This window comes from Symphalangus syndactylus, chromosome 3, assembly GCF_028878055.3.
Source record: "Symphalangus syndactylus isolate Jambi chromosome 3, NHGRI_mSymSyn1-v2.1_pri, whole genome shotgun sequence".
In the NCBI taxonomy this organism is placed as follows: domain Eukaryota; kingdom Metazoa; phylum Chordata; class Mammalia; order Primates; family Hylobatidae; genus Symphalangus; species Symphalangus syndactylus.
This window is the reverse complement of record NC_072425.2, coordinates 72682744-72707332: the sequence shown is the minus strand read 5'-3', so window position 1 is coordinate 72707332 and position 24589 is coordinate 72682744. Positions and strand designations below refer to the sequence as shown.

Here is a 24589-nt window from a genome sequence, read left to right as displayed (position 1 = left end):
AAACCAAAGATTACTTAGCAAGCTGAGTGATACGCAAGTTTCCCCTTTTAGAAAATAAGATTATTTACTTGTAGTGTTCCTTTACTGGAATTAGAACTTGCCTCTTGAATAGGTATTATAACAAAAATATAATAGTATTTAATTAAAATAGCCATAGCTATTTAATGTATGAAAACTTTAAGGTCCGCCATAATTTTGAAGAGGGGAGAAAAAAAAATCACACCTTCAATTTTGATCAACCTATGGCCAAGTATTTGTGGAGCATCAATTTATCCACTCTGTACCAGATATTTTAAAACTTATAAAGCATAGAATCAGCTCACATTTCCTAGGAGTTTATATGCAAGCTTTGGAGGGAAAAAACACCAAGTATGAAATAATGAAACACTGAACAATATGGTAGTCAGTCGAGGTTCAAAAGACCTCAGGCAAAGGAGGCATGGGGCTGGAGTAACTGAGGCAGCTTTGTGAACAGGTGACTCGAGAGCTGGACACCAAATGACGGGCAGTATTTAAATAAGAGGATCATGAGAACACTAGTAATGCAAGTATCCCTTGAGATCCAAGTAGTCCATTTGGTTGCTCAGAATTCCAACGTGGCTTTATTTAAACTGAGCAAAGGTAGGAATAAGCAAGATATGCTTGAAAAACCATATGAAGAAATTTCTTTCATTAAGGTGGAAGGTACATGTTTAGGAATAACATGAGAAAAAGTAGAGAGGTAGGGTGCTGCACAAAGATATTGTTCTATACAGAAAAAAAAATGATTCCTCATTTTGAACTTGCACAACACTAATGCAAACATCTTCCTGTTTCTGAGCTCTTACAATGCCCTAGGTTTATGCTTTCTCTTATTAACCACAGCTAAAATTAGTCTCACCAGTTATATCCTTGGCAATTATTTCATGGAATTAGTTTTTCTCACAGCAGTATCATAACTGTTGATATTTAATGCTTCTGATAAGTCAATGAGTATCACTATTATACTAAAAACAATCTTTAAGATTTTCTTCCCATCAAAGAAACAAAAAAAATCTTAAATTTGTTTTGCCTTAATAATGAGGATTCCTTAAACTTTTCTTCTACCTCCCTCTTCCCATAAAACATTTAGCTGAAATTCTCCATAGTTTTATAACAAGCACTACACCCAGCTATAAAGAAGGAAATCCAGTCTTTTGAGATCTGGAGCCTACTTCAATGGTTATATAATTTCTCTTAATTGTTTTTAATTATTCCCCAGGAGAGCATGGTTCATTAGAACCATCACCAAAAATTCCAGTCTATTTCCTTCCAGTAAAATGTGCTTAATAAGAAAATGTGTGGTCTGCACAAAGCACTGAAAAATAGCTCAGCCAACCCCACCTTCCCAGCTACCCACTTGAAGAGCAGTGAGTGTATTATCAAAGTTATGTAACAGCAATAACCACAGTCAAGCTGACCCTGAAATATTTCAGCATACCAGATCTTTCCACTGATGATTTGCACTTACACTGCCAAAACGTGAAACTAAAGAATGTTGGTTCAAGGAACCATATCAGCAATGCCGTTTTAGATGGAATATGAAAACACCAATCAAAGCCACAGACTTCAGCTCTGATTTCCCACTAGTCTAGCATCCCTTTACTGCAGAATAGTTGGGAAGTATGAATCAGCACAGTGAACTTGGTTATTATGAATCAGCATAGAGAACTTGGTTATTCTGCTGGGAAAAGGAAAGAGGAAGTCATACAGCATGCAATGGAAATCAATGTTATAAGTTCATAATGTGGTCTACTCGTTTGGTCCATAAGGATATTAATGTGCATGTCTCTCATTTGAGGTTTATTTTCTTAGAAGTACTAGCACTACCTCTCCCAGAACCTTAAAATTTTAAAAATCCCTTGAAAGCACCCAGGAAAACTAAATAATAAAATATTTGTAAGTCTTATAAGTAGTAAAATGCCTCTGAACTGTTACAGCCACTTAAGGAAGCATTTAACTTGATAAAAATCTGTTGTAGAGAAATATGGTACCCAGTCCAGGCTGTTAGAGTCTTCTCTCTTCACAGCCCCGAGCCGTTTGATTTTAGACAGATGGATGGTATTCTTTTATGAGGCAATTTTTTGTTGGTATTCTATTAAGGCTGACTGGCAACCAACTTCCTCAAAACTTTTCAAAATATTGATATATCATGAACTTGAAAAGAAAATACCATTTAAGAAATTAAAATCTCCCTGCATAATATTTAACTATGAATTAATGACTGATTTTTAGATAAAGGTGTCAGAACTTACACATCCTAAAGGATGCTTCCCTTCCAGAATATATATTGTTACTCAAAAATATTTGAAGCTTTTCTTTTGGAACTGCTTCCCAAGCCCATTTCAAGCCACAAACACAAATATTTTTAATCACTTACTTAAACAAAAAAATCTACTATAGTTCACTACATGTATGACCAAAAAAAAAAAAAAAACTTGCAGCCGGGTATGGTGGCTCACACCTGTAATCCCAGCACTTTGGGAGGCCAAGGCAGGCAGATCACCTGAGGTCAGGAGTTCGAGACCAGCCAACATGGTGAAACCCTGTCTCTACTAAAAATACAAAAATTAGCCAGATGTGGTGGCACTTGCCTATAGCCCCAGCTACTCAGGAGGCTGAGGCATGAGAATAATTTGAACCCAGGGGGCAGAGGTTGCAGTGAGCCAAGATCACACCACTGCACTCCAGCCGGGACAACAGAGCAAGACTCTGCCTCAAAAAAAAGGAAAAAAAAAACTTGGCAACAGTCCAAAAATCATACCTACCATAAGAATTTAGTGAAGGCTCTCAAAGCATTTCCAAAAGAGTTGCTCCAAGACCTCCCTGAGCACTGAAACAAAGTGGCACAATGGACAGGAAAAGCAACCATTTAATCATTTCCAACAGATTATTGAACAATTGCTGTCATTCATAAGAAGTGACACCTCATATTACCTAACTGCATATTAATTAGCTAGGGCCAACTTAAGATAAATTTTTTTTTAAGTATTCTGCTATTTCGTCCTGTTTTGTCTTCTAGAATATGTTCTATGTGCATACACACACACTTACCATCTGGAGCATATTTTGAGGATATTCCTAAAATGATTGCAAGTGCAATAAAAAATGAGAAACTAGTAATAGCAAAACAAATGAAAGTATTTTTGTGTCTCTTTTGCTTTTGACTTTCTCTCTGGGCATGCTGTTCTTCAGGTGAGAATGCGAAGGTTGCCTGATCTTCTCGTCTGATGGAGGTAAATTTGGCTGAAGCTTGACTCTTTGGAGGAGGAGGGGGACGCAATGGGACAACCTTCCCTGGAACATAGCCAGATGAGTGACGACTGTTTCCATTCTGAGGTTGGAGGAAAGCAGGGGAGTGTCCCCTGGAATCAGTGGCATACATGATACACTGTTACTGTGAAAAGAAAAAAAATTAAGCTTCAGTATGTGTAAATTCTTCAATTGCTTTTATTTATTTATTTATTTATGAGATGGAGTTTCACTCTTGTTGCCCACGCTGGAGTGCAATGGCATGATCTCGGCTCACTGCAACCTCTGCCTCCCAGGTTCAAGTGATTCTCCTGCCACAGCCTCCCAAGTAGCTGGGATTACAGGCATGCACCACTACGCCCAGCTAATTTTTTTTTTTTTTTTTTTTTTTTTTAAAGTAGAGATAGGGTTTCTCCATGTAGGTCAGGCTGGTCTCGAACTCCCAACCTCAGGCGATCTGCCCACCTCAGCCTCCCAAAGTGCTGGGATTACAGGTGTGAGCCACTGCAACTCGCCTTTAATTTCTATTTTTTAGAGACAGGGTCTCACTCTGTTGCCCAGACTGAAGTGCAGTGGCATGATCATAGATCACTACAGTCTCACACTTCTGGGCTCAAGCAATCCTCCTGCCTGAGCCTCCCAGGTAGCCAGGACTACAGGTGCATGCCACGATGACTGGCTAATTTTTAAAATTTTTGTAGAGATGGGATCCTGCTATATTGCCTAGGCTGGTCTCAAACTTCTGAACTCAAGTGATTCTTCCACCTCAGCCTCGCAAAATGCTGGGATTACAGGCGTGAGCCCTAGTATCCAGCTGGAATGTATGAATCGTAAATGGTTTTTTTAAAGTACTTTTTAAATTGTGTTAAATCTACCATAAACTTACATTTTAACTATTTTAAGCGTACAATTCAAAGGCATTATGTACGTTCACAAAGTTGTGTGAACATCACCACTATCCATTTCCAGAACTTTTTCATCATCCCAAACAGAAACTCTATATCCATTAAGTAACTCTTCATTTTTCCCAGCCTCTGGTAACCATCATAATGACTTCTTGAAAATATCAAGTCAGCTTACATCCCTGATCTAATAAACCATGTTGACAATCACCTTCGTTACTTGTGTTCTAATGTCACTCCTTCTCAACCCTGGCTGCATACTATAATCACCTGCTAAGGTGAATGCTCAGTGCACCACCGCAAAACAATTCAATCAGGATTGCTGTCCCTGGAATCTAAGTATCTGTAGCTTTTAAATGCTCCCCAAGTGATTCTCATGAACATCTAGGTGAGAGTCGCTGTTCTATGCCAACTGTTCTCAATTTTCAGTATGCCTAAGAATCATCAGAGAAGCTTGCTAAAAACCTAGATTCCTGGCCTCTTTGCCCTGTAATTCTGGCTCAGCTGGTGCAAAGAGGGCCCTGGATTTTACATTTTTAAAAAATGTATCTTGGTGACCCTGAAGCAGGTCACACTTTGAGTATCATTATTCTAAGCTCTTCAAATTGAAGCTAAAAGTCCATGTGTCATGAGGACCCAAAGTGGCCCTAAAAGTTCCAATAGCTAGGCACTTGTGTTTGGGTGTTTTAATTTCCCCACTAGACTTACCTAGTGATTAAGCAATTTAAGTATTACCATCTGTGTTATCACTTAACGATATAGACTGTGAATTCATTTAGTGAGAAAGTCTAAAGTCTATCTTATCTCTTTAAATCTTTAAATTTTGTTTGGAAAAAACAGACATTTAAATATTATAGTTAAGATTATAAAAATAGCTAACACAATTAGTGCCTTAGTGTATTAATTCATTTAACATATTTAATACAACAAATCTATAAGGTAGATGCCATTACCTCCATTTTACACATGAGAGAAACTGAGGCCCAGAAAGGTTAATTAACTTCCCCAAAGATCACACAGTTAATATAGAGGAGAACAAGGACTTAAACCTAGGTATTTTTACTCTAAAGTTCAGGCTCTTAACTTACACCACTGTGTCTTTCCAAACAATCGAGAGGCAAAGAATGAGCTTTGCAAGGGTGCTAAGTCTGAAAGGCCTATTAATCTTCTCAGGAATTCTTCATAAGGAAGTTTAAACTATACATGCTTCATTTTTAACAGAAGCTTACACACAAAAACAAGGAAGTCCTTTTTAATTTTTTACGTTCTCTATAAAGAGCAATTATAAGTTTTTGAATGAAAGAACACGTTTTGAATTAAACCTTACTTTAATTTGCCAAGAGGGAGGGAAGGAAGGAAGGAAGGTAGGAAGGGAGGAAGGGAGGGAGGGAGGAAGGGGGGGGGGAGGGAGGGAGTGAGGGAGGGGGGAGGAAGGGAGGGAGGGGGAAGGGGGGAAGAAGGGAGTGGGGGAGGGGAGGGGAGGGAAGGAAAGAAGGAAAGAGGGGAGGAAGGAAGGACGGAAGGGAGGGAGGGAGGAAGGAAGGGAGGGAGGGAGGAAGGAAGGGAGGGAGGAAGGGAGGGAGGGAGGGAGGAAGGGGAAGGGGAAGGGTTCTTATTGCAATGACTGGGGGATAAATGTATGGTGTGCCCTATGGCTTCAGAAACATGGTGTTTAACCTCTTACATCCCTTCCTTAACAACTGGAGCATCTCAGAGTCACCTGACTTCATTCAGTACCGTTACAATTAATCCCCTTCATCTTCTGCCAAACAGTGAATAAGATTGTAGTCATAAAGGAACTTCCAAATTGCTCTAAACTATCAGCAAACCCATTAAACACAAAATGGTCATTAGAGAAGCCACAAACAAACAATTCCCAGGACCCAAACGACCTGGAAATTAATGGGGGCAGAAAGAGAATCTAATCAGGAATTGATGCTGATTTTACACGGGGCAAAGAACATTCTCAGAGTCAGTGTGTCTGTCAAAAACACTTGGTTTGTGGGGTTTGATTTCTGAACAAAAGTTATTATTTAGATGAAGCTCAAGCTTCATGACAAAAGAAAAACACCACCATTCAAGGTGCTATTGAAGAACTGCTGCATGTGTCAAGCAGCCGACCAAAATAATGGAGACGTCCTGCTGGAACAAATGAAAGAGTACAATAAAGACCCCGTTATGATCCTCTCTGAACAAAGAAAGGGCTAACATAGGTATTCTTGAGTGTCAGCTCACCAGGGTGGGAGGGGAATCACAGCCCTAATCTGCTCTGAAAGGGAGTGGGAATCTTTTGTTTCTGAGGCTGCAATCATGTGATACCTTATTGTTTCAGGGTGAGAAAGGTCGATATTACTTAACAGGCTGGTGGGGGCGGGGGTCTTTGGTGGGAGATAATGGGTCTCCAGATGTGCCCACAATAAAATAAAAGGCATGAGAGGCTAACTAAATGAAGTCACCAGCCTACTGGGAATAATTTGTGTCTTCACAGTCAAAAAATGGATCCCAACATGAAAATTCAGATGGCATCTGTCACAAACTAAAGGGGTCAATAAATCAAAAATAAGCACGGTTGTGTTTTCCCTATAAAGCTCCTGCAAAACATGTATGTGTGTGTGTATACACATGTTCTGAATCCATTACCTCTATTTTATTGAAAAACATGTAAATGTATAAGAAGCAAATAGAAGATTCTTTTCCTAAGAGGTAATATAGTGTTGCACCATATATTAGAATAAAATAACCAAAAAAATCGTATTTTAAACAGCTCCCTCAATTTATTCAAATTTTTAAAAATATAAGATACAAATACATTGCTTTAGGATTTCACTTTATGTTTGTGGATTTACTTCAGGCACAATATTATGTATTAATTACTTAAAAATAGATTTTATTGATAATTATACATCTAAATTATTCCTGAAAAAATCGACATTTCATTGATTCAGTAAGCTAATTGTGAGCTCTTGCTATCATTAGAGGATTGTGGTAGGAACTATGGGGTATACGAAAAAGGATTTACAGCATCCCCAAGAAATGCAATTCCTAAATTCAATTTTAAATCACTTGTTTGGACCACATGTTCTCACCCATAGGTGGGAATTGAACAATGAGATCACTTGGACACAGGGCAGGGAACATCACACACTGGGCCTGTTGAGGGGTGGAGGGCTGGGAGAGGGAGAGCATTAGGAGAAATACCTAAAGTAAATGACGAGTTGATGGGTGCAGCAAACCAACATGGCACATGTATACCTATGTAACAAACCTGCACGCTGTACGCATGTACCCTAGAACTTAAAGTATAATAATAAGAAAAAGATTTTTTAAAGAAATAAAATAAAATAAAATTAATCACTTGTTTGGAAGGCAAGTGAAATTGACCAAGTTTCCCAGGCAATCTCAACGAATGGCTGTTTAATCCCTAAAGTTGTTAGTACTTGTGTTTGGGGTCCTGAGAACAAAAGAGGGGTCTACCAGGGAAAAGACAATGAAGTCCTCTCTGGCTTTCAAGGCAAACTTAGGCACCATTTTAATAATTTCGCTACAGACCAGTATTTCACTTTAATACTCAGTTCGTATCACATTTTTTTTTTAAATGGTCGTATTTCTAGTGGAAAACACATGCTATGAAGGAGCACATGAGTATTTTATGACACATTTTTAGACCAACTATAGACTGTGACAACACCTAAAATAAGACAGATAATCCAAAATGGGGATAATCTAAGTCATTCATATCAAAATTGGAAATGTACTCTACAAAGCTTTTAAAACATAATTTTTGGTATTTAGATATCTCTCAAGGTGAGAGAGTCATTTTGTGAGTATTCATTTACTGGATTATAAAAAGTAGTAGCCCAAAAGGCCTGGTTATGAATCAAGCAAGCAAGTAAGCAAAGCAATTAGAAAATTGCACAGGCAATTTAGGCAAATATTAAATTAAATAATAAAGAAATTACTCAGACTATGAAAACATATCAACTTAAAATATACAAATGCTGTTCTCAAAAGCAGTTCAAAGTGAGAGATACTTGTATAATTGGTAAGAGCATCCACTTTATTCGGTAATAAATTACAGTAACTAAACACAGAAAGCAATTATTTTGAGATTTCAATAACATTAAAGGAAATCATGCTTTTTTTTTTTTTAACCTATAAAAAGAGGCATGATTTTGGCCAAGCGAGGTGGCTCACACCTGTAATCTCAGTGCTTTGGGGGGCCAATGTGGGAGGATTGCTTGAGGCCAGGAATTCAAGACCAGCCTGGGAACCTAGTGAGACACCCTGTCTCTACACACACACATACACACACACACACACACACACACACACAATTAAATTAGCTGGGTGTGGTGGTTCGATGCCTGTAGCCCTAGCTACTGGAGGCGGAGGCAGTGAGGCAGGAGGATTGCATTAGACCAGTAGTTCAAGGTTGCAGTGAGCCATGAATGAACCACTGCAGCCCAGCCTGGGTGACAGAGTAAGGCTCTCTAAAAAAATAAAAAATAAAATAAAATAAAAAAAGGAGAGGCATGATTTTAATAAAATTGAGCTATTCTCATTTAATGCTTTCAAACACTGCACTATCTCATCCATAAACCCTTCTCAAGTTTCCATAAATTAGCAGGGCACAATGGCTCACACTTGTAATCCCAGCATTTTTGAGAGGCTGAGGCAGGAGGATCGCTTGAGCTCAGGAGTTCGAGACTAGCCTGGGCAACATAGTGAGACCTTATCTCTACTAAAAACCAAAAAAATTAACTGGGCATGGTGGCATGTACCTTTAGTCCTAACTACTCATGAGACTGAGGCACTTGAGCCTGGGAGGTGAAGGCTGCAACAAACCAACAAACTGACTGTACCACTGTACTCCAACCTGGGCGACAGAGCAAGACTCTGTCTCAAAAAAAAAAAAAAAAAAAAAACAAAAAAAACAAAAAAAAACACCTCTTACAGGATCATCGTACTTTTTGCCTTATGTTTCAGTTAATTTATGTACTTGTCCATCTGCAGCAGACCACAAGCCTCTTGAGACCAGGAGTGATTGGTATTCTCACAAAAGCTTACATAGAGTAGATACTCAACAAATGATTGTTGAATTTAGATCACAAATTCCTGCCAAGGAATTAAGCAAAAATGCTAGATAGATAGATAGATAGATAGATAGACAGATAGATACACTATATATATATATACATGTATATAGGCATACATGTATATATATATAGGTGTGTATATATATACCTATACATATATAGCTATACATAGGTATATATGTATATATACATATAGGTATATGTATATATACATATAGGTATATGTATATGTATAGGTACATATAGGTATATACCTATACGTATATATACATAGGTATACATATATACACATAGGTATACATATATATATAGGTGTGTATATATACCTATATATATATACCTAGATATATATACCTATATATATACCTAGCACATATATATGTGCGTGTGTGTGTGTGTGTATATATATATGTATATACATATATGTAGTTATTGGGGAGGAAACAAATAGTTGAAAAAATTAAGTCCACTTTCATTCAGAAATCAATTTGATTTTGTCTAAGCATACTCCCAAAGAATCTCTTTAACTACAGATTCCATTCTTTCTCTTTCTCACACACACATACACACACACACACACACAGAGAGAGAGAGACAGAGAGAGAGAGAGCAATTTCCTATTTAATCCTTCTTTGACATCCTTGAGGCTCTGGGAAATCTGACTAATTTCTATATCAGTTTCTCTGATTCAGGAGAAAATTGAGAACACTACTACTTAAAGCAAAAAAAGTCTATGTGTTAATTTTTATAAAATGCAATTCTAGTATGAAAACTAATAGGCGACTAAAAGGTATTATTAACAACTGCAGATAGGAATTCTAAAGATAAAGAGCAGCAAACTACCTAGATAAATTCAACCTTTCACAATATTTTGTAATAGTTTTAACTACACATTATGAAATGCAGTAGGCACACAGAAGAAAAGAAACATTCCACTCCACTTTATATTGTTATGTTGACAGCCATTCAATGCTGTGATCAAAGAGAAAGGCTTCTCAATACAGAGAAAGCTGCAGCAGTTCAAAACTAGTAGGAACTCTTTAAAAGGGCTTTTAATGTTCTTTCAGCTGCTGAGATGTTAATATGCAAGACAAAGGTACTTATCACTTACATGGCGGTTGAGGACACTTGCCCCCTAGGCTGTATCATCAGTCCCCCAAATAATCTAGCACTTCCAACCCAATGCAGAGAAGGTCCCACAGCCACACAGTCCAAGAAATGCATATTGGCACCATCATCCCCTCATATTGAACAACTAATGAAAATACAATACTTTTGATTCACTTAAGCTCTTTCAAATCACACCTAGGCTTTTTAAGAAAACTAATTTTTGAATGGAAGATTCAGGCTTGTGGGAATAGCCAAGAAGTTGGCACGATCTAATCAGGTCAGTTCTTTTTTGATCAAGGACATAATTTTTTAAACAATATTCAACCTAAGGGCCAAGTTACAATTTTTGCTTTCCGAGAGTTTCAGTATAACTGGCCAAAATTTGGCTAAGAACATTTTTTATTTTATTACGATCTTAGAAGATCTAACACATTCACTAGTATGCCCAAAAAGTAAAAACATGCAGCAAAAAGTAAAAAGAGGAGTGAGCATGAATTATCATGAAAACAGATGCTACTATAATTATTTGTACTTTTGACCTAATAAAATATTTAACCAGATTCTAACTGCCTTGAATTTTCAATTAATAATTCCACATTCCCAACCTCCTACTTTCAGGAGAAGAACACAACAAAGAATAATAATCAGGGATCACCATTTAGATCTTCTGGTTTGGTTAGGTTTGAGGGGAAGCAGGGTTAGGGTGTTTCATTTAGTTTTGTTTTAGATTCAGATTATGTCCATTGACAAACAGTGAACTCAACAAATACCCTGTACATAAAAAAGTGTTCAATAAGAAAATAACCTTAGCAAAGTAGACTTTTTAGGTCCTCTAATTCCCCAAGTTTCAAATAAATAATTAAGTGTGACCAATACTCTCAAGAAGATTGTGTACTTAAATAACTATTATAAAGGTTTTCAAAGAGTTTGAGTAGGGAGGAATCTTTTTATATGTAGTTTAGCAGAATATAATGTATCACCTATTCTATTCCCAGAGCACACAGGATAACATACATTTTTTAAAAAAACAACCACTGCAAAGAATTCAACATAAATGCTAGGTCTATACATACAGCTATTTATGACAAAACCGACATATGGTTGAAACAATTAAGTCAACTTTCATTCAGAGATCTGCTCGATTGTGTATTAGCATACTCTCAAAGAATTGAAAACCCTTAGACCTCTAAACAGGTGTGGGGCCAAGGACCTTGGCTACCTGAAGTTTCACTGAAAAATCAACTCGCAAAAGCCAGATCAACAGGGGAAAAGACACACAACTTTATCTAACGTGTTATACACGGGAGCCTTCAGAATGAAAACCCAACCCCCTGGTGGGGTACAGAAGTGTGTAAATACCTTCTAGAAATTGGAGAAAGAATGCAGGCTCAGAGCATGGCCGAAAACAGGTTACAGCAGTAAATCAGGTTTTAGCTGCAAGACAGGTTATGTAAGGAGGCTTGGCTAGCAAAGGTGGTCTTGTTATGTAGATGAACCGAACCTCACAGGTAGCACTCCTCAGAGAGGACAGAAGGCAAATGTCTCTTTCAGCTCTGTAAGGAGTCAGACTTAATTAATCCTTCCTAGATCCGGACAAGACAACGCCTGGCTACATTAATGCATATTTTCTTTTTTTTTTCTTTTTTTTTTTTTTATTATACTTTAGGGTTTTAGGGTACATGTGCACAATGTGCAGGTTTGTTACATATGTATCCATGTGCCATGTTGATTTCCTGCACCCATTAACTCGTCATTTAGCATTAGGTATATCTCCTAATGCTGTCCCTCCCCCCTCCCCCCACCCCACAACAGTCCACGGAGTGTGATGTTCCCCTTCCTGTGTCCATGAGTTCTCATTGTTCAATTCCCACCTATGAGTGAGAACATGCGGTGTTTGGTTTTTTGTCCTTGTGATAGTTTACTGAGAATGATGGTTTCCAGTTTCATCCATGTCCCTACAAAGGACACAAACTCATCATTTTTTATGGCTGCATAGTATTCCATGGTGTATATGTGCCACATTTTCTTAATCCAGTCTATTGCTGTTGGACATTTGGGTTGGTTCCAACTCTTTGCTATTGTGAATAGTGCCGCAATAAACATACGTGTGCATGTGTCTTTATAGCAGCATGATTTATAGTCCTTTGGGTATATACCCAGTAATGGGATGGCTGGGTCAAATGGTATTTCTAGTTCGAGATCCCTGAGGAATCGCCACACTGACTTCCACAATGGTTGAACTAGTTTACAGTCCCACCAACAGTGTAAAAGTGTTCCTATTTCTCCACATCCTCTCCAGCACCTGTTGTTTCCTGATTTTTTAATGATGGCCATTCTAACTGGTGTGAGATGGTATCTCATTGTGGTTTTGATTTGCATTTCTCTGATGGCCAGTGATGATGAGCATTTCTTCATGTGTTTTTTGGCTGCATAAATGTCTTCTTTTGAGAAGTGTCGCATATTTTCTATAGATGCAAATTTCCCCCATAAAAGACTGCTTTGCAGGGAGACTTCTGTTTGCTGCTGTTTGCTGACATCTCAAAATATGTCAAAGAAATATATTTGGGGGTAAAATATTTTGATTTCCTAAAATAGAAGATTTTCCACAGGACATGCCTTCACACTGTCCCACAAGGTGCATTCTCCATTATTACTTTGCCCTTGTCACAGCCCTTTTGTTTTTTTCCTTCAACTCTCAAAAATCAGTATGAGTCACAATCACCTGCAACTGTCTGGCAAGTTTCCAAGAAATAAGACACTCTGCACAGTTAGTTTACTTACACAGATCTTTGTTTACTTTTATTAAGCAGATTATAGCCAGGTCAATGTTCAGAGGTAAAAGGGAAATACACCAACTCTTAGTTATAAACCTCTCCCTATGCAGGGAAAGGACAAGGGACTGAGAACCCCTAATTGTTTATATGTCCCTACCTGCTTTATCTATTTGATCGATTTAGACACATGAGTGATATTCCCAAGTTAAGCTATTGTTATAATAAACAGCTGTATGCACCAGACTTCTAGATTCACACCATGTATCAATCATATTATCTCCTTCCTTAAAGAAAAAAAAAAAATCTTGCCTGCCCCCAAAACCTATTAAAATATAATACAGCAAAAGCATAAGAAACTGTGGGGGTCATAGGCTTTTGGCTCCCTAAAAGTTCACTAAAATCACTGCCATGAGGCAGTTTGATTCACAGGAGAAAAGGCATATTTAATGTGTAAGCATGGGAGCCTTCAGAAGGAAAACCCAACTTCCCATTGAGGCACAGAAGTTATATGACATCCTGAGGTTCCAGGCAGAATGAGTGCTTGGATCCTGGTAAAATAGGTTATAGGAAGGAGAAGAGGAGGAATTCTATTGAGGGAATAAATAATTACTACCGGAGAATGATTGGATGGGGAAACAGAAATTGACTTCTAAATAGTTCTTTTTGGAATTTAAATGATCCGTGGAGGTCGTCTTTATCTTGAATAGGGCTGTTCGGTATGGTTAGATTTTTGGTCCTTCCTGCAACGGATAATGAAATAACAGGGAAAGAAGCAGGGATAATTGTTCTCCTTGTTGGGGGGGATGGGGGGTGGGCGGAGATGTCGGGGGTCAGTCCTATCTCTGTAGATAGGGGAAAAGTCTCTCCAGGAACTTTTTGATCTCTAAAGGCTTTTAATTTAAAATACTCATTTTACCAGGAGCCATATATTGCGGTGAAGTATTTTTATTTTCTTCAGAATATTTCAAACCTATAGTCCTAAAAAGACTAAACGTATTAAAAAAAAAAAAGATACCAAGCTTTTGAATTAGAATAAGTATTATTTAAAGTGGAAAGATTTATTTTTCCTGCTTAAAAATTTACTTTTGTATTAAGCTATAGTCTTTTTGCTAGAAAACTACTAAAAAACTATAGTTAGGAAATAAATCTCTGGAGAAACAAAAATTAACTATAAATACTAAGAGTTTGCTTAACCTGATAATAACAAAATAATAAATGCCTATGGTCTGTATTTAAGGAATTCAGATTAGCAACTTAGCTACAGTTTCACTAAAGTGGACACATCTTTGGCAAATTACATTGGACTCTCCTGTTAAAATATGAATCCCTCAAAACAGAGCTGCCATTTATGTTTAATGCCAAAAGTGAACCAAGTGAAAACTTCTTAATTTTAAAGTGAAATAAATGACTTTAAAGAAATATTTAAAATTCATTCTTATGTTTCTGTCATTTATGCAAGGTAAAGGAGGCAGCTATCCAATTTTTCTGATCCCAAATATACTAATTAATCCTATCTTTCTCCAACGATGTTAAACAAGTCTATGAGAAGTAATGCTTGACCCTAAAGCCAATGGGGCTGATACCGCCAAAAGGTTAAAATGTATTATCATGCCCAAAAAAAGAAAAGCATAAAAGGAAAAAACTGCAGACCTACTACAGACCAAGGGGGGAGGAAGGGTAGCAATTAAGAACAGCTAACACTCTTTGAGCAACCAAAAATAAAAATAAAAAGAGAGCAAAGTACATAGGCCTCTAGGTGGAAGTAAAGAACTAGGAGATAAACTGCAGAAACATAGATTGTTCTTCAACCCAGAAAATTAGAAAAAAGGGAAAAAGGTCATTGTACCTACCAGTCATTCTCTATTCCCTTTGGTTTCCTTTTTTCCTATTAATATTTCTCATATTTCTTTTTCTCCTTAATTCTTTTTATTGAAAAGCTGTTCTCTTTTCTCCCTTCCTTCCCAGTGATCCTAGACCATCCCCCTTCACCCTTGTTCTCAACTGGCTGGGAAGATTCAAGAGAGGCTTCCAACCTGCTGGCAGTGACGGATGGCAGTGCAGAGGCACACAATGGCAAGTGCAGGCGCGTCACCAGCCTTGCAGCTGGCCTTCCAAAGAAAGAACCAAAGCCGAAGTCTGTCCTGAGGGAGGCTGATTTAATTAAGGTTATAGCAAAGGGCAGAACTGCCTGTGGGCTGCATTCTCTGCAGAGGGCCAAAGACAATGCATTAAAATACTTCTCAGGAAGAAAAAGCCAAGAAAGTTATGTTGGTAAAATGTTGAAAGGTGGGAAAAATGAAAAGACAACAGGGATGTGTTTGAAAAATAAGCAAAGACCTGTCAAAGTTCATTATCTAGTGATGTACAGATACCAAAATGCAATGACAATACGAAACAGAAGGAGTATGTTTTGATGTGCCTTTCACACTAGAAATATTTCAGATGAATAATGAGATGCCCAGACTGAAATAATCCAAGGCTGTTCAATCCAGCATCATAGCAAAGTTTCTATCAATGGCAGGGCCAGGACCAGAACCCCAGTGTACTATTTCTTTCAACTGTAACACATAGCCTATTTTTAATATAACTTAAACCACTTGGAATAAAGCCTTTTCAAACAGGGAACAAGTTCAGTTTTGAGCATCTCTTAAGAGAAAAGTGTTCTGCTAGACACTGGAGACCCAATAGTACAAAAAATAAACATGGTTCCTACTTTCAAGAAGTTCACAGCCCAGCATCTGGGGGGAGAAAGAGTAGGGAGACAACACAGGTAAACAAGTAATTAAACTGAATGTTGAGGCAAAGAAAGTGGGCTGAGGAGGTGATTGCTTGAGTTTATTAAATCCCCATGAATGGAATAGAGTTTAATTTTCTAAAAGCCCTGGCAAATTTACTCACCCAAATGTGCACCACCAGATGATTACTAATATCTTTCTTATTTTGCTTGTGTAAACTAAAGTCTACCACTGAACTCCGCCATTAAAATGACAACACGTTGCCCAATAGTGACTAAAAAATATGGGAGGGAGGGAAGGGTGACACACTACAGAAGTCTTTCATATTCTTTGAAAGGGTGTCACCTGCAGGTGAGTTCCCGGCCAGAGTATAAAACAGTCATAGTCCCTCTCCTCCTAGGGCGTGCGAAACCTAAGCCAAACAAAAGGGCCATCTTACACATTCTCAACAGTTTCCTCTATGTTCCTCAAGACTCAAGGGTACTACAGAGTCAAAAGGCAGAACTTCTAATGAACAATAATTACTCAGCACTAGAGTGGCAGCTGGACTTCACTTAGCCGAATAGGGATACACTGTGGCTAGGAAGAGGGGCACAATGATGTGCACCTGTAGTCCCATCCACTTAGAGGCCGAGGCAGTTGGATGGCTTGAGCCCAGGAGTTCAAGACTATAGTGTGCTAGGACTACTATAGAGCCACTGCACTCCAGCCTGGGTAACCTAACAAGACCCCACGCCAGCCCCATCGCCAAAAAAAAAAAAAAAAAAAATACTGGCTAGCAGCAGCACAACAGGCAAACTGGGGCTATGTGACAAGCCCAAGTGCCGCAAGCACTAACAGGAGGCAAGAGAAAACACTTGAAGGTTAAAGCCAACCTCAGACTCGGCCAAGCCCAGCTCAAGTACAATATTTTTCAAATCCTCGTATAAAGTTGATTTTATAGTGGTGGCACCCATGGCATTAAAAAGCAATGTTAGTACGGGTGCAGTAGCTCATGCCTGTAATCCCACCACTTTGGGAGACTGAGGTGGGAGGATCACTTGAGGCCAGGAGTTCAAGGCCACCCTGGGCAACATGGTGAAACCCTGTCTCTACAAAAAAATATAAAGATTAGCTGGGCATAGTGGTGCATGCCTGTACTCCCAGCTACTCAGAAGGCTGAGATGTGGAAAGATAGCTTGAGCTCAGGAGGTAGAGGCTGCAATGAGCTGTGATCATACCAATGCACTCCATCCTGGGTGACGGAGTAAGACCCCTGTCTCAAAAAAATATATTTTTTTAATGTTATGTTTTTTCAAATCACAACTTAAAAAAAAAAAAGAAAACCTCAAGAACTCATTTTTCTAATTCCTCCTGAAACAGGAATCAGGCATATGTCCCTGTGTTAAACTAAATCTTTCCCATTCCTAAAATATTAATAATTAACTTGCCAAACTTCATTGTATGCGAAAAAATGACTCATTCTTCAGGGAAGTGAATCACCATTACAGAGACCATTAACACAACAGAAGGCTTGCTGTCTCCAAAGTGCACACCAATAATTAAGTAAGAGCCCCCAAATGGATAACAATTTCACACTGGAGGGGGACTTAATTTGAGCTGACCACAATATCAGATTTATAGTGGATATTCATATGTTTTAAGATATTTACATGAAACTCAGTCAGAGGTCAATTCTTTTCTCATGGGCTCAATGTGGATTGTCTTAAATTTCAACTCTTTCAGGCAACAACGTCCTAATGACACTTCTAACCAGTGGTAAAGCCTTATTAAAAAATATTAGGATTAAGAATGCCACAATCTCTACCAGGCAAACTTTTCAAAACATAAAATTCTTATCAAATATTGAACTTTTACTTATTGTTCAAACTACAATGGACCCTTGATACAACAAATGTAAAAAGGTTTATCACTCTTCACCATGTAATGAAAATAAGTGTCTTGTTACAAATCTGGTTACTAGGTTAGCCTAATAATAACAATTTCAAAGCAGATTTGCCTTATAGATCAAAGGACTGATTTGCTGGGAGATAGCAATTCTGTGTTTTAAGACATACACAGTTTATGAGTCTGTTTCACTTTTTTTTAAAGACATTTTAATAAAAACCCTATGCTTCATTTATCTTTGTATTGCTCACAGCAACCAGTACAGTGCCTTGCACATCCTAGGAATGAAATAAAATAGTTGCTGAACATAGTTCCTGACAACCAACATTAAAGGCTTCCCAAAGCAAGTACCAGGAAAACAAAAGAACAAGCAAACATGACCTACAGCCATAAGTTTTGCAGAAGAAAAAAAAGAACATGCAAACATATTCTAGTATGCTTTTATTCTATGATTCACAACCCAAATCTGAACAGGGTTTCCAGGAACTTGCTTCTTCTAAAAAATGTGCACATCTACAGTACTTTAAATTTTCATCCTGTTTATAGAAAATACAAGTAAAGCTAATGCTATTTTTACACTTAGTTCCTTATTTCACAGAAATTTGTTACAAGTAACATCACCCCACCATCATGTGTAAGTAGTAGGAAATGAAAAAATATACATAGTGTCTGCCTTAAACCTGAAAGCAATGACTTTCAAAGCCCAAATGCAAATTATCTGACCATTAAACTAATTAAATTGCTAACAAAGCCAAACAGGAATAAAATAAGAATATATCTGAGAAAGAAAAAAGAAAAGTGCTGACTGGAAACAGGGACAAAGGAGTTCTTGTCCCTGCTTGGCTGTTAATTTACTGTATGACCTTACCTAATTATTTAGCCTCTCTGGGTCCCAACTTCCTTGTTTTAATATTATCTTTAAGGTCCCTTCAAGCGACATACTAAGATTCAGCATATGTAGCAGTGTCCAGAAAACTGAGTTACATTCATTACCCCCCTCCCCACCGCACCCCTGGCAAAAGGGCACAGTTCACTTGATAGTTTTAAATATCTGAGTTTGGATTTCTATCGAAGGCAATTTATTAAAATGTCAGATGGGCTTAAGTCCATTTCAAGTGGAGAACTAAAGCGAGTATTGCTTACAGATTCAAGTTTCGCCTAGACAGCAGCTGCTGCTATTGAGAGAATAGACTTTAACAATCTAGTTGAAAATTATACCTCTTTACAAATGGAGAAAACTAGTAATGGGGATTTTCATACTCTCAAAAAGGCAGATGCATAGCTTTTCTTTTTTTTTTTTTTTCCTTTTCCATATTCATCATATTGAGAGAGAGGAAAGCAGAAGGGCTAGCTTGGCTTGGGAGGCAGAGAGAATGGATGTTACCGTACAAAACCAGACAAGACCATTTCAATTGATGTACTGTACTAGACAGCCCATTCTTCTCACTAATGCTCACAATCCAAATGAAATGAAAAGATTTCCTGTGGCTGGGATGGGAAGAAGCCTGGACAAGAGAGCAATACCATATGACAGCAGCTAGCTTAAAAGTCTAAAGACTTGCTCTCAAGATGGGATTCAGATCATTCTGGAAAGGGCCAATAAAATGAAAATCTGTAGCTGAGACCTGATTAAGCTATGATTTATATCTATTTATAGCTTTAAAAAACTTTTGAAAGTACCTTTTGATACCAGACAGCATTAGCCTGTATAGTACTTTATCATACATTAATACATAGCAAACTTACTCAAATTTAATCCCCAAAACATTCCCATAAAGCATTTTAAAACTCCTTTTTCAGGTGAAGAAGCAACGTGAGAAGGATTAGGGGATTTGCCCACAGCAAATGTTTAGCAAGTGTCAGAGCCTTGTTTTAAATCCAAGTCTGACTTCAAGTCCTCCAATCTTCACCATTTTAAGATAGTACTTCTGACACTAGTTTTCAGTCGCTACTATTTTGTCTGATTTAATAAATTTCATTTCTCACAAAATTGCTCCCCCACCCCAATCTGTTCCTTCTCTAGCTTCTTAGAGCATTCTATGCATAATTTTCCCAGACATGCATTTATTGGACCTTCTAATTGTTCATTTCCTTATGTCCGGGGCTAGGCTCATTTCTTCAATAGCAGAGATTGTCATCTCTCTAGTTGCAAATGACACAGGTATCTTCAATCCCTGTGGCCTCCCTGGTTGCAACCACTTTAACTCTTTCTCTTTACCAACATGAATGCTCCACAAAGCAGGCGCTGCAATTGCTTCCAGAGGGTCTGGACCACAATAGGTGATTAATAAGTGCCAGCTGAATGGATGGTGGGTGGGTGAAGGATGCAATGCTTATACATATTTTAGAGCACACATTACGATGCACACATTTACATACAGCACTCCATGTGAGTCTAAGACCGTGAATTTGGTAGTGATTATTGTTTCTTTTTTTTTTTTTTTTTTTTTTGAGTTGGAGTCTTGTTCCTATCGCCCAGGCTGGAGTGCAGTGGCACGATCTCGGCTCACTGCACCCTCCACCTCCCAGGTGCAAGTGATTCTCCTTCCTCAGCCTCCCGAGTAGCTGGGATTACAGGCATGCACCACCACACCTGGCTAATTTTTTTTTTGTATTTTTAGTAGAGATGGGGTTTCACCATGTTGGCCAGGCTGGTCTCAAACTCCTGACCTCAGGTGATCCACCCACCTCAGCCTCTCAAAGTGCTGGGATTACAGGCGTGAGCCAATTGTGCCCGGCCTAAGTTTCCTCTAAAATGTGGCTTGTCTTTCTCAATTTCAGAAACTTGCCCAAAGCATGTAGTTTTAAGTAGTACCCTGTCAACTTCAAGATAATGGCCCACAAGACTACATTACCCTCCAGTTTGTCTTTTCTTGATAGCTGTTTGAGGACAGCATTGATTAGGCCTATTAGAACATGACTGAAGCGTTCCCCATTCTGGTTTCCTGTTATGAATCTGACACTTCTGAAAAGTCACTGGTTACAGACTAGATCAAGGAAGGAGACTACTCAAATAATTAACTGTGACACAGAATATCCAGATAAACACCATGTTAAGAATGTACAGATTCTATTTCCCTGTCCACACACAGGAGAGTCCTCGGCTATCTCATTCACAGGTTAATAAGAACAGGTGATGACTCAGAATTCACTTCTAATCTTAGTTTTCTGAGCCTTTAAGCACACATACATCAGAAAAAACAGCGTCAGGAGGACTGAACAGAAAGCCAGAGACAGATTTCCAGTTCCGCCCAAACTGATCCTCTAATGCAGGTACACAGAAGCTGGGGAAGTCATTTCAGTGTGAAGAGAAAAGCACTCTAAAGTGCTACCCAATGTTTACTAAGCAGAGGACGTGCCTACTGCACATTCTTCTGCTTTGCCCAGAAATGCAAACTAAAAAGAACCCTTTGTATAGGTAATCAGACACACAACCACAGTATGATACCTAGACCAATTCTGAAAAGAACAAGCGTCCTTCAAGGGTCGAATAAACATTAGCAGCTCCATTCTAGTCAACCAAAGAAAGATAAGGCTAACCATTTTAAATGTGTTTTTTAACACTGAGCCATTTCCAACAGATTTGCCTGGCTGCTCTGGGGATACAGGCCTCCCTCAGCTCAGGTGAAGCCTCTACCCTTTCCCCTCTCTCTAAATTCTTCTCACTTTTTACCGGGAAGAGCAGCACATCTCAATACATGCAACTGTGCGGCAGCGCATCACTCTGTCACACTGAATCAAGGGGAGTGAACTCAAGGCAGTGAGTAGCTCATGTGCACAATGAAAGTTTTAAAAATTATTAGGCAGTCTATCCTTAACCCCAACTGCTGATGAAAGGAGATATATATCAAAGTCTGTTTTCCTAACCTGCGGAGAATTTAAGTGAGCTGTTTCCGCTCCAGGGCGAGGTCTGGTGACACTCATCAACCCTCAGCAGAGAGCATCCAGGGAATTCAGGACCTTGGTTTTATCGCTAAGGGTGTAGCCACTAGTGCTATTAACAGCAGCACTCTGGATCCTCACAGAGAGGGCCCCCCTCCTTTACCAGGATCTCCCAACTCTGCCGAGAAAAGCTGGGAATAGGGTCCAGGGCTAAGGCTATTCCCCAGATTTAAAGGAAGCTGTACATGATTTTAAAGCCTCACCTTACCTCAGCTAACAGAGAGGCAGGGGGCGGAAGGCGGAGGACCCACCAACCCAGGGGGATTGTAAGGAGACAAAGATCACCCCAAACGTACAAGCGCGCGCGCCCTGAAGCCCGGACTGCAAAGCACATTCCATCAACCTTTCACTGTAATCGGCTTACTGTGGGGTTTATCCCCTCACCCCATCCCTCTCCAGAAAGTTTAATGCAGTTCGCACCGACTTTGAAAGGTCCATTGTTCCCTTCCCCGTAAACTTAATGAAAAGAGAGAGGGGAGAGAAAGAAATCAAGACACTGTTCCCGAGGACCCTTTCTTAAGGAAAGGACTGACTCCTGGGGAGTCGGGTCAGTCCCAATCCAGAGATGAAACCGGGAAAGGAGGCGCACCAGGGAAGGGCGGGAGGACGTTTTCCTTTTCGGCAGAAATGCCCAACGCCTGAGCCTGCCAGGCCGCCGGGAGCAGAAAAGGTGGGCGAGACCCGGGTCTGCGCCCCCACAGTGGCCCCTAGGGCAGCAAACGAGGTGGAGCGGGGGGGCGGGTGACTGAGTCGCTTCTTACCTTCCCCTACCCCGCTTAGCGTCCGTTAACTCAGGTGCCTACACAGCGGTCCAGGGAGACGGAGAGGAGTCCCTGGCGTCCTCGGGTCCAGATCTCCTCTCCATGGCCAGGAAGCCACTCGACTGCCGGCGCCCTCGGCAGCCGCTCGTACTCAACTGGCAGCCGCAGCCTCTGCCTGGAGGTGAAATATTCTCCTCCCGAGAGTGACGCGCACTTCCCTCCGCCTCCGCCTCCGCCTCCTCCTCCTCCTCCTCCTCCTCCTGCCCGGAGCCTCGGGGGCAGGGGCCTCGGCTCGCTCTCTCCCGGAGCCGCCGCTCGGCTTTCTCCTTTCCTTCCCCTCCGGGAGAAAGAGGAGGAGAATCGTGGCCCGGGCGGCGCGGGCCTGAGCGTCCCCGCGACAACAGGGGAGGAGGCGGCGGCGAGGGTCAGAGTGGGGTCCCAGGAGTCGCTCTTGTCCCTGGTCGGTGGGCGCCGCGGCTTGCTAGGGTCGCGCTCAGCCTCCGCCGGCCAGACAAGCAGCCCGGCTTGGCTGGGCCGGGAACTGTGGATTGGGCGGGCGGGCGGTGGAGAGCGAGGGAGGCGGAGGGAGAGGAGGAGCCTGCCATCAGAGGAGGCGGTGGCCCCGCCGGGCCCCTCCCGCCGGCCCCGCTCCCCGCGAGCTGCGAAAGCGGAGGCTCAGCGCCACTCGCTGCCGCGCGCTGGAACAGCGCCCGAGCGCACTGCCGGCGGGGGAGGTCCCCAGCCAGCGACCCCCGCTGCGGCTGCAGGCTCCTACCCTTCCTGGGCGCGCACACCCGCCTGGCCGAACCGGAGCCCGTGCCTCCAGCACCCCCAGATAAGGCTGGTACTGCGCCTGTCACTCCCTGGCTGAGCCTGACACTGCGCCCCCAAAGTCCCCTGGCTGAGCGTGACTGCACCCCATCAACCCTCGGCTGAGTCAGACTTTGAGCCCCATCACCCGTAAAGAGATTTCCACACTCCCACAAATGTTCTGAGCGTCCAGTCACAGCCCCCACCTGGCCAGGCGCGAGCGCCAGGTTCTCAGCGCTGTCAGAAGAACCAGCCTGCTCTGGGACACAGGGCAGCTCTTCTGGTCCCTTGGAGCAACCCCAGCATCCGCTCGCAGGCCGGAATAAATATATTTAGGTCTTCCCACGCCCCCTACCCGCGCCACTCTGGAGTGGCGGCCGCTTGCAGAGGTGGCGCCGAAAGCCACGCCCCGGCCCACCCCAGGGCCAAAACGCCGCTCTGAGGACACCGGCACCGGCACCGGCCCTGAAGCAGCCCTGCCGCCGCCACCCTGCCCCCTCGCTGGAGCTGCTTTCACAGCCTTGGCCCTGGGTGAGGGCGCGGCCCGGGCTGGATCACTCAGACCCACGAGGTCCCGAGCACTAGCTCGGCAGGACTGCCAAATCGGGGCCATCGTCATCCTGGATTTAATTGGGAATTGGAAGTTTTCCCTCCAGGAAACTCTTTCAGTGAATAATATACAGGTAGGATAGTTTAGTTTTCAGGGTTGTTAATTCCTCCTCCCTCAACAAACTCAGTCGTGTAACCGCTACACACCCGGCAGTGAAGGGGAATCCCCTATTTCAAGGACTTTGTGTAAGAAATTACTGTTTCCAAATCTTGGCTGATGATAAGAATCCCCTGGGGCACTTAGAAAAAATTGGATTGCTAGACATCGCCCAATCTACTGAATCAGAGGTATCTGGAATATGTAAGTTTGGGAAACAGGGCTAGAATGCATCCTCTAATTAATTAAAGCCTTGGAAAGATGCCTCCAAAACAGCAATGCGAGCTAGTGCTGAGATCTAAAGAAACTTCACCCAGCTGCCTTTGGGAGCCGCTGTCCCTTCTGGGAGAGACAGGGAGGAAAGGTTTTTAAAATAAGGGAGATAGTTTTGAATAACAAGATGGAAGGGATAAAAGACTGTTTTCATGGTCCAGAGTTGTTTTGGATTGTGCTTAATAAAGATAGAAACTGTGTCACCCCGTGTGCTAGGCTGAAAAATGTTCCCTCCCCAAAGATAACAGGTTCTAAATCCTGGAACTTGTGCATATTACCTTACATAGACAGAAGCACGGCCTTCACATACGTGATTCAATTAA

The 24589-nt window shown here is 40.8% G+C and overlaps 1 protein-coding gene across 3 annotated transcripts in view; it reads right to left on the bottom strand.

Annotated features, from left to right (window-relative positions):
• Positions 1-23514, bottom strand: part of CEMIP2 (cell migration inducing hyaluronidase 2) — an 87101-nt gene extending 63587 nt beyond the window's left edge. Inside the window, exons 1-2 of one of the 3 annotated variants that reach the window (XM_063636997.1) lie at positions 23494-23514; positions 3073-3415 (exon numbers count right to left, since the gene is read on the bottom strand). In XM_063636997.1, coding sequence (XP_063493067.1) covers positions 3073-3403 — 331 coding nt within the window. In that variant the 5' untranslated portion in view covers positions 3404-3415; positions 23494-23514. Of the gene's footprint in view, positions 1-3072; positions 3416-22477; positions 23008-23493 lie in introns of those variants that run through there. The other 2 variants (XM_055272275.2, XM_055272276.2) reach the window with 2 other exon arrangements.
• Between the last annotated feature and the right edge of the window lie 1075 nt (positions 23515-24589).